Source organism: Schistocerca serialis, chromosome 2 (assembly GCF_023864345.2).
Source record: "Schistocerca serialis cubense isolate TAMUIC-IGC-003099 chromosome 2, iqSchSeri2.2, whole genome shotgun sequence".
Classification (NCBI taxonomy): Eukaryota; Metazoa; Arthropoda; class Insecta; order Orthoptera; family Acrididae; genus Schistocerca; species Schistocerca serialis.
Window position 1 is genome coordinate 148,060,872 of NC_064639.1, and position 11,013 is coordinate 148,071,884.

General features: G+C 40.0%; 1 protein-coding gene across 1 annotated transcript in view; it reads right to left on the minus strand.

Annotated features, from left to right (window-relative positions):
• Positions 1–10,481, minus strand: part of LOC126455475 (protein aveugle) — a 30,702-nt gene extending 20,221 nt beyond the window's left edge. The window contains exon 1 of the mRNA XM_050091229.1: positions 10,332–10,481. Coding sequence (XP_049947186.1) covers positions 10,332–10,370 — 39 coding nt within the window. The 5' untranslated portion in view covers positions 10,371–10,481. The remainder of the gene's footprint in view (positions 1–10,331) is intronic.
• Positions 10,482–11,013: the final 532 nt, after the last annotated feature.

Sequence of the window (11,013 nt, forward strand, 5' to 3'; positions counted from 1 at the left end):
CTACAAACAGCATAGTGAACGCATTATTGTGACCAAAACAGATACGAAGCCCATGCCTACTACAGTAGTACAAGTTTATATGCCAACTAGCTCTGCAGATGACGAAGAAATTGAAGAAATGTATGATGAAATAAAAGCAATTATTCAGATAGTGAAGGGAGATGAAAATTTAATAGTCATGGGTGACTGGAATTTGGTAGTACGAAAAGGGAGAGAAGGAAATGTAGTAGGTGAATATGGATTGGGGCTAAGAAATGAAAGAAGAAGCCGCCTGGTAGAATTTTGCACAGAGCACAACTTAATCATAGCTAACACTTGGTTAAAGAATCATAAAAGAAGGCTGTATACATGGAAGAAGCCTGGAGATACAGACAGGTTTCAGATAGATTATCTAATGGTAAGACAGAGATTTAGGAACCAGGTTTTAAATTGTAAGGCATTTCCAGGGGCAGATGTGGACTCTGGCCACAATCTATTGGTTATGACCTGTAGATTAAAACTGAAGAAACTGCAAAAAGGTGGGAATTTAAGGAGATGGGACCCAGATAAACTGAAAGAACCACAGGTTGTAGAGAGTTTCAGGGAGAGCATAAGGGAACAATTGACAGGAATGAGGGAAAGACATACGGTAGAAGAAGAATGGGTAGCTTTGAGGGATGAAATAGTGAAGGCAGCAGAGGATCAAATAGGTAAAAAGATGAGGGCTAGCAGAAACCTTTGGGTAACAGAAGAAATATTGAATTTAATTGATGAAAGGAGAAAATATAAAAATGCAGTAAATGAAGCAGGCAAAAAGGAATACAAACATCTCAAAAATGATATTGACAGGAAGTGCAAAACGGCTAAGCAGGGATGGCTAGAGGACAAATGTAAGGATGTAGAGGCTTATCCCACTAGGGGTAAGATAGATACTGCCTACAGGAAAATTAAAGAGACCTTTGGAGAAAAGAGAACCACTTGTACGAATGTCAAGAGCTCAGATGGAAACCCAGTTCTAAGCAATGAAGGGAAAGCAGAAAGGTGGAAGGAGTATATAGAAGGTCTATACAAGGGCGATGTACTTGAGGACAATATTATGGAAATGGAAGAGGATGTAGATGAAATGGGAGATAGGATACTGCGTGAAGAGTTTGACAGAGCACTGAAAGACCTGAGTCGAAACAAGGCCCCCGGAGTGGACAACATTCCATTGGAACTACTGACGGCCTTGGGAGAGCCAGTCCTGACAAAACTCTACTATAACTACTGACGGCCTTGGGAGAGCCAGTCCTGACAAAACTCTACTATCTGGTGAGCAAGATGTATGAAACAGGCGAAATACCCTCAGACTTCAAGAAGAATATAATAATTCCAATCCCAAAGAAAGCAGGTGTTGACAGATGTGAAAATTACCGAACTATCAGTTTAATAAGTCACAGCTGCAAAATACTAACACGAATTCTTTACAGAAGAATGGAAAAACTAGTAGAAGCCGACCTCAGGGAAGATCAGTTTGGATTCCGTAGAAATGTTGGAACACATGAGGCAATACTGACCCTACGACTCATCTTAGAAGCTAGATTAAGGAAGGGCATTTCTAGCATTTGTAGACTTAGAGAAAGCTTTTGACAATGTTGACTGGAATACTCTCTTTCAAATTCTGAAGGTGGCAGGGGTAAAATACAGGGAGCGAAAGGCTATTTACAATTTGTACAGAAACCAGATGGCAGTTATAAGAATCGAGGGGCATGGAAGGGAAGCAGTGGTTGGGAAGGGAGTGAGACAGGGCTGTAGCCTATACCCGACGTTATTCAATCTGTATATTGAGCAAGCAGTGAAGGAAACAAAAGAAAAATTTGGAGTAGGTATTAAAATCCATGGAGAAGAAATAAAAACTTTGAGGTTCGCCGATGACAAATTGTAATTCTGCAGAGACAGCAAAGGACTTGGAAGAGCAGTTGAACGGAATGGATAGTGTCTTGAAGGGGGGAAATAGGATGAGCATCAACAAAGGCAAAACAAGGATAATGGAATGTAGTCGAATTAAGTCAGGTGATGCTGAGGGAATTAGATTAGGAAATGAGACACTTAAAGTAGTAAAGGAGTTTTGCTATTTGGGGGGCAAAATAACTGATGATGGTCGAAGTACGGAGGATATAAAATGTAGACTTGCAATGGCAAGGAAAGTGTTTCTGAAGAAGAGAAATTTGTTAACATTGAGTATAGATTTAAATGTCAGGAAGTCATTTCTGAAAGTATTTGTATGGAGTGTAGCCATGTATCGAAGTGAAACATGGACAATAAATAGTTTGGACAAGAAGAGAATAGAAGCTTTTGAAATGTAGTGCTACAGAAGAATGCTGAAGATTAGATGGGTAGATCACATAACTAATGAGGAGGTATTGAGTAGGACTGGGGAGAAGAGAAGTTTGTGGCACAACTTGACTAGAAGGAGGGATCGGTTGGTAGGACATGTTCTGAGGCATCAAGGGATCACCAATTTAGAATTGGAGGGCAGCGTGGAGGGTAAAAATCGTAGAGGGAGACCAAGAGATGAATACACTAAGCAGATTCAGAAGGATGTAGGTTGCGGTAGGTACTGGGAGATGAAGAGGCTTGCACAGGATAGAGTAGCATGGAGAGCTGCATCAAACCAGTCTCAGGACTGAAGACCACAACAACAACTCTCAGCATTATATTGCACCTTACCTCTCAAAGAGATTTCTGGGGCCATTTGATCACCAGTGTCGGACAACTTCCTCCACTTCTTTGCAGGTCATCCACCCGATGCCACCCACTCTGACCAGGGGCTCTCTCCGCAAGCGACACCCAGCATTTATTCCTTGGCATATGTGGGGAGTTTGCAGCGTACACATCAGCAGTATGATACCTGTGTTGTCAGGGGGTTACCACCAAAAGGGTACATGACGACCCCTTCATGAAGGACTGGCTACCAAGCTGGATACTGAGTGTGAAAAGATCCATTATTATTATGGGTGCAGGAGATGAAAGTGCACAATGGATGTAAAGTGGGCACTCCAGAAGACGTCCTTGCCCAGGCCACATTACGGGTGCAATTACATTTCTGTTACTATAATAGCCACAGAAGGTCTTGGCACACAAAGGATACATGATGCACCACATAAGGCATCCTTCCCCAAGTGGCCCGCACTTTTGTAGAATTCCTAAAAGGGGACCATAACCGATTAGGCCAAAAAGTAGCAGACTCCTTTTGGTCATCTCTTATGATAGGCAGGAATACCAGGGTCTATTCTATTCCCCAAACCTGCAGGGGGCAAACAGCTATTGGGACAGCATTGGAAATTTGTGATAGGTACCTATCGGACCAAACTGCTGAGGTCATTGGTCCCTGGGACAGCATTATGAAGGAATCCATTGAAACACAGATTCACAAGAATCTGGTCAACAGGGATGAAGGCACCATCCAATTTACAAAAAAAAGCTGGAAGGCCCAGACGGAGATGGAAACACCTACCTGCTACTCCCATCTCTGCAACCACATCACTCCCCTCCCTGCCAGCCAGACAGTATCCTGCTATCCATAGCCAGGTGGAGGTGGGCACACCGCTAGTATAAATATTATGGCACCTACAATATCTCAACACTCTGCCAGAAGATGATGAGCATGGCACTCTTCGAAATGTCACAGTATTTTAATGCTACCATGTGACTGGAAACCCGAGAGCTCTTCATCAGCTGGGATCATGGTCTGGCTATCAATTGCTAATGAGTAGGTTATTTTCCTCTGGGACCTTTGCAGCTTACTGATTATGGGTTTTTGACAACTATACAGACTAGTTCTGATGCCACAAAAACTACCACACTTGTGGGCCAACATGAAAATTGACCACAGCTTGGTAAGACTTGATAATTCAAATGGTCATTCATTCCCTGCTTTGCTGACACTTATCTACTTTACAGTTTCAACAGGACCTTTTGAAGGTTTGTGGATCTTCACAAACAAGGCAACACCATACTTTTCAATTAGATGCTGTAGCTTCTCACTTTTCAATATTCATCAAATATTTCCGTACGATACATTTCAAGGTATTGTTACGCCTTTTATGCCTTTCTCCTTGCAAACACTGTCTATCCATAAGTTAAATATACACAGTTTGCTTCTTTTTTTTACCTAAACATTTATAAGCCTCATTGAAGGCAGTCAGAATAACCTGTAGTTCTTCTGAATTGGCCAGTACAACACTGTCACCAGAGTATTATTGTTCAACAATTCCAGTTCAAGATAACTATTTTCTGGCCATTAGTTATTTTAAGTGAGGGATCTTTCCTCAGTCCTACACACTATTTCTAAATCTGATGGTAGATGTCTTGTAGACAAGGCAGTGAGGGTGATTTTAAGTTGTCATAAGTGCTGAACGGAAATGTGTAGTCAGTATTTGTTGGTGCAGTCATTCATCATCTTGAAGCAAAACTACCCCATCAGACAGGGAGAACAGTTCCTTTCAAGTTATCACACAGCAGTTGAAAACCCATAATGTATTTTAAGGGCTACCAATTAATTCTAGTATGCCCCTAACCCTGCTCGACAGCATTTCACTTTTCTAAGTCAGTCTGTAAACTGAAGAGCAAACAGCATTTGTGGTGTAGTAAGTGGATTGTCCCAGAAGAATGCTACAACTACCATACAGAATGAGAGAGGATGAATTTCCTGCCTAGCAGTGCTGTGAAGCATGCTGTGTTTTAAGGAGGTTCTCTCCATGTGTGTTTCTTGCACAAGATAGATTAGTTAATAACGTCTGTATTCCATACAGTGCTAGCACATTTAGTGGAAAATAAATGCTCCCTATGCATGTCTGCTCATGGCTTCTTCATTTATTCAAAAGGTGTGCTCTAGAATGGTCAATAAATCTTGTGGAACAGCCTGTAGGGGCCCACTGTGTAACAACTGGGTAGACAGAGTGGGGTCTCACCTGTTCATTCTTCAGTTTACAGACAGATTACACAGTGTATGTTTTCCTGTAGGCTACTAAATTTGTTAAATCTATTTGCACATGATCTGAAAAAAATTTTGGAACTGCTGGCAATGACTAGATGGGGCAGTAATTCTTTATTAATATTTTCTCTCTCTTTTTTTTTAAGTGATTAGATAAGAGTATGTTTGAGTCTCTCCGGAAAAGTACCACTGAGAAAAGATTTGCTGAACAACATGTTATTACTTTACTGATTTCATCATAACCACTCGAAAATTTATTTTTAAGAGAGTTGACAACAATGAAGACTTCTTTTGGAGATGTAGGTAGGAGCTGAATTTTAATAAATTTATTTCAGGATGTCTTTTCTTAAGACCATGTTTCAGACTGTTTATCTTGTTGCCAGAGTACCTTATTTTTTCTTGAAAGCATATAAAGCACATTCTAATGCAATTATGACTGCTTAACATGTTGAAGTACAATCTGTAATGTGATAATTTCAGTTTGGGTAAAAGTGTACTTGGTGTGTACCCAGCTCTTTCACTGCATGCTATAGCTGGTAACTGCGCAACGAATCAGGGGAAGGGAACACAACAAACCATGAGTCAGTTGTCGATAGCCAATGTGAATGCTAGTTCCTGATTTCCTATATGTAGCAAATGAAGTTGTTATTTTATTTTGTTATGTTTGAATTTAATCACAACATCATAATTTTCTGCAAAACTGCAAATCAGAAATACATGTAGATTAGTGGAATGATGAATGTTTATCTTGAGCTATGCTACACATCAATCTATTAGGGCAATTGTAGTTTCAGGCCTTGGGCTTTGCCACGGGTCTGTCTGTCAGCACATCTAGTTTTCTTCCAATTACATGCGATGACTTTGCCAACTAGCATTGAAAATGTCACCTTCCAGGCTAACCTAGGCCTCGGGCTAAACTACAAGTCGGTCTCACAGCACATCTAGTTTTCTCCCCACTCTCCATATCAAAAACAAATGTAGTCAATTCTCATCTTTTGCCGAAAGAAATCACTACATTCAACAATACCCTCTGGTTACTGTATAGCAAGACTCAACTGACTAAAGGCAATGAGGACAAACTGCCAACAGCGGCATGCAGTGAAAGAACCTGGTACAAAGTAAGTGGACTTAAATCTCTGTTTGTCAGCATGTGACAGGATATAGGCTATGTACATACTTGGTGTTGAAAGTGGACTTAAATCTCTGTTTGTCAGCATGTGACAGGATATAGGCTATGTACATACTTGGTGTTGATGACAGATAGAGTCTTGATATAATTCCCTTGTAATAAATGCCTTTCTTTATTTCTTTACCTCTATCAGCATGGAAAAATGTGTACTACATGGCTATACAGTTATTGCAGAAATAGCAGTTACTAATGTTAGGGATAGACAGAAATATCGGAAGGAATAGGCTATATTTATTCATATGATGTGAGAGCAAAAAGATAGTTAACTATTTGTGTGTTGGATACCGACAATGTGTAGCCATAAAAACCAAGGATGTAGGCTTACTGTTCAAACACAAACATATAGTACAGTCTCTCTCTCTCTCTTCAGTGTTCAACCCTGAGGTTGGTTTGCAGCAGTATACCATTCTCCCCTTTGTCTGCCTTCCTCTTCATTTCCAAATATATAGTGCATCCCATATCATTCATAATCTGCCGCATGTATGACATCCTTGGTCATCCCTTGTGATTCTTTCCCTCAAAAGCTCCTTCTGCTATAGTTCCAATGATGTTACTGTGTCTCAAAATGTGTCCTACAAGTTTCTCTTTTCTTATTAGGATCTGTCTCCACAGAGATCTGGTTTCCTGTACTCTTCTCGGCACCTCTTCATTGATAACTCTGTCTTTCCAGCTGATATTCATTGTCCTTTTGTAACATTAAAGTCAGGGCTTCTACCAGTCTTCTCTCGTTTTCCTAATGGCCAGGTTTAACACCCGTATAGGACCATCCCCCTAATAAATGCTTTCCTGACCATTCCCTGCATCTACACACCGATGTTCTTTTTGGTGAGTAAGTTCTTCCTCAAATTAAATGGAATTTTAGCCTACTGTATTCTGCTTACAATTTCATTCTGACGTATACCATTTCTTGTGACCCTGCTTCCCAGATAGGTAAAGTCCCCTATCATTTCTAGCTCCTCTTTCTCAATTCTTATTCTTAATACTACTCTTTACCAGTACATACCATCACTTTAGTCTTTCACTTGTTAATTTTTATACTGTACTGGCTGCAGAAAATCCTTTCCATTGTGCTGAGGGCATTCTTTAGATCTTCTTTTGTCTCTGCAATTACAGCAATATCATCTGCATAATGCAGCATGTCTTGCTTCTGCCCATTAACACTGATCCCCCCCTCAACTCTTTCACAAACTTCATCTATAGTATCCTGGGTGTAAGCATTGAATATACTAGGAGAAAGGGTGAATTCTTGTCTCGCAGAATTTTCTAATTTTTGCTTAGTGTTCTCATGAAAATTCGTAATCACAGCCACTTTATTCTTATAAAAGCTGCGTATAACCCACATCTTTGCGAGACCTGCTTTCTTCAACACTCTGAATGCCTCCTGCCAGAGAATATTATCAAATACCTATCCCAGATCTTCAAGGGCAATACAGTATAAGTTGGTTGATTTTTCCGTATTTGCCTTTTGATAAAAAGTCTTTGTGCCAGAATTACTTATTTTGTTACTGATTCTCTCCTGAATCCAAACTGACCTCCACCTTCTCTTAAATTCTCTTCAGAATCATCTTTATAAAAACTGTACATATTTTGTAGCTGCTACCTTCTTTGATATAAGAACCATGATGCATTTCTGGAACATGACTGGTACCTCTCTTGCATTAGGTATGGACCTAATCAGTTTCTGCAGCATCGTTCTCTTGTTGTCACCAACATTCTCCATTAGTTCTGCAGGAACGTCATCAATATCCATAGCTTTGTTCTACTGCATACTTTTAGAAGCTTTCACAAATTATTCTCACAGAATGTCATCTCCTTTGTCATCTTTGTCTACTTCCTCTACTTTTACCATTACATCCTCCAATACAGGTGATCCATCACACAATTCCTGGATGGATCCTCTCCATCTCATCATCAGAAAGCATTTTCCCTCTTTCTCTTCTACTGTACCCATGATTGTTGTTTTGCATTTGTTAAAAAAATTATTTGCTGTTCTGTAGGCTACATTAGTTCTTCCATTTTACATGTTTTCATCCACTTCTCTGCAAGTTTCCTCAAGAAAACTTTCTTTTGCTTTCCTAGCTTTTCTGGTGACTAAATTCCTTAATCTTCTGTATTCAGCTTCTCCTTGTTCATCAGTTACATTTTTGTACAGTTTTCTATTTTCACTAAACTGTAGAACATCTGTCGTAATCCATTTCCTCTCTTTTTTCGATTTAGTTTTCCCAACTCTCTTCTCTGCTGCTTTATATAAATATCAGATTTAATTTTTTCCCAATTTTCTTTTCCTCTGCCAAGTTGGGAATTTTTAGCTACGTTGTATATCTCTTGTGCATAATGCCTTGCCAGATTTCAGTTTTTCTATTTCCTATTTCCATTTTACTGTCTTTTTCTTCAGAAATTTGAATGAACTTTTTATCAGGGCCAGGTTGTGGTCACTGTCTATGTCTGCAGATGGATAGCTCCAGCAGTCATTTGCTTGTTTCTAAAATGTAACTGCCCTGCTGTCTCCTTGAAGGCTCCTGGGGCCTTCCAGGTGTATCTTATGTTGTGGTGTTGGAAATGCATATTTGCAATAAATAATTGGTACCTGGAGCAGAACTCAATTAGTACAGCACACATTAGATAAATCGGTGTATGATTTAAGATATGTGGGAAGAGATATCTCAAACAATGGTAGCTTGAAAATGTATGCTGGACCAAGACTCAAAATCGTGATCTTTGCCTTTTGCAGGCAAGTGCTCTACTGACAGTCACCCAAACACGACCCACAACCCATGCTCACAGTTTTACTTCCACTAGTACCTACCTATATTACAAACTTCACAGAAACTCTTCTGCGAAACTTGCAGAAGTAGCACTCTTGGAAGAATGGATATTGTGGAAACATTGCTTAGTCACAGTCTGGGGGATGTTTCCAGAATCAAATTTTCACTCTACAGCAGAGTGTGCACTGATAGGAAACTTCCCTTTATTCCAGGAGTTCCTGTAAGTTTTGCAGGATAGCTTCTGTGAAGTTTGGAAGGTAGGAGACGAGGTACTGTCAGAAGTAAAGCTGTGAGGATGGGTTGTGGGTCATGCTTAGATAGCTCAGTCAGTAGAGCACTTTCCCATGAAAGGCAAAGGTCCCTATTTCGAGTCTCGGTCTGGCACACAGTTTTAATCTGCCAGAAAGTTTAATATCAGTACACACTCCACTGCATAGCGAAAATTTCATTCTAGGAAAGCTGACTAATTAACGTCAACTTCACAGGAGATGGACTGGATGAGGTTGCAAAGAGACATCTGGAAAGGTTTTCTATATGAGATATTGCAGCATTTGGATGATGTGATGTAGGAAAATCTCTATGTGGATGGGCACATGGTAGGGATTCAATCATCACTGCTACTAGATATGAGTCCAGTTGCTGCACCACTGTTCAAAACTATGAGTAACGAGATGAAAACCGAAATTCTATCAAGCAATTTTTTATTTTTTTCCGATATAAAAGCGGCACATACGGCTATAAATGATAGCAAAGTTGTTAAACAATTCCTGACATTCAGAATTACAGAATACATCAAGGCAGTTTCGATGCAGAAACTACCAGGAATAGGAATATGGTAGAGTTGACCAACAAAGGTAATGAAAATGAAAAAACACGAAAGAAACAAATTTTCTTCTCCACATCACACCACCCCACAACACCGAAATTTTAAAAAAAAGTGGTAATAAATATTTATCACTATTGGAATTTAATGACTGTGTGACCTGTCTGAAGGAGGGCATACGAGATTCACGTTTCCGCATCGAATCAGAAATAGCACAGTCAAAATGAAAAATTAAGGACCAGTTGGAAACTGCAGCTGCGTGTCTAATGCGAAACGAACTGAGAAACCCTTTGAGCCAAAATATCTAACAGCTTGCTGAAACAAGAGAGACAAGGAAAGAATGTCATGACAATGATACCGATGATGGCGCTGGTTTATTAACAATAAAATCTGGGTTACAGTAGTACAGTTTGTAGCTCGCTCACTGACACATCAGTATGATAAAAAAAAATCAATGTAAAAATTATTTAAACGCATACATTATTGTTTGTCATTACACAGGCTAAACAAACTGTCACATGAAACGAGGCACCCCATCTGCCATTTACACAAATAGAAACGATAGATACAACAGCTAAAGCATACACGACATTAACAAACCTTCGGCTTCGCTACGGAGTTAACAGTTTCTTCGACCATACTCGTTCATTTGAGTAACACAAGTAACCCACACATAAATAAACAAACATCACCAAGATGAGATCCAAATATCACAGCTGGAAGACTACCCAGTACCCACTGCACGCAAAGCAAACTTTGTGCTAGCTTCGACAAAACTTCTCGAGTGAAAAGCGTCTTAAAGGGGGCATCACGCGTTCAATAGTATTGTCAGACCGTCGATATGTTGTCCGTCTGAGGATTCTGTATGACGTATTTGCAATACTAAAAATACTGATGGGCAGTGCTGCTGGGCCTCGAAACATTCTTAACATTGACAATACATACTGAACGTTTGAGGTCAAATATTGTCAGTTTGACAATATCCTCCTTTCATACGTTGACAGAGCTTCTTGCACGAGCCACACGGCGTTAGTGTACACTGTTTATGTTTCAAATCGCCTTTGGGAGTATTATACCACAGTCTAACATAACAGTCGCGACACTTCGCCTCGATTTTGTTGCCTACAGCGCCAGCAGCGCCCCAAGCGGCTGGTAGGTTGAACTGTGAGTTCGGCGCGATCGTGAAAGCGAATAGTGATTGATTATTTTGATTTATACAATGGTTTTTACCATCGGGAGCGTTTGTAGCGCAATAAATTGCAGCAACAACAGGAAGAAGACA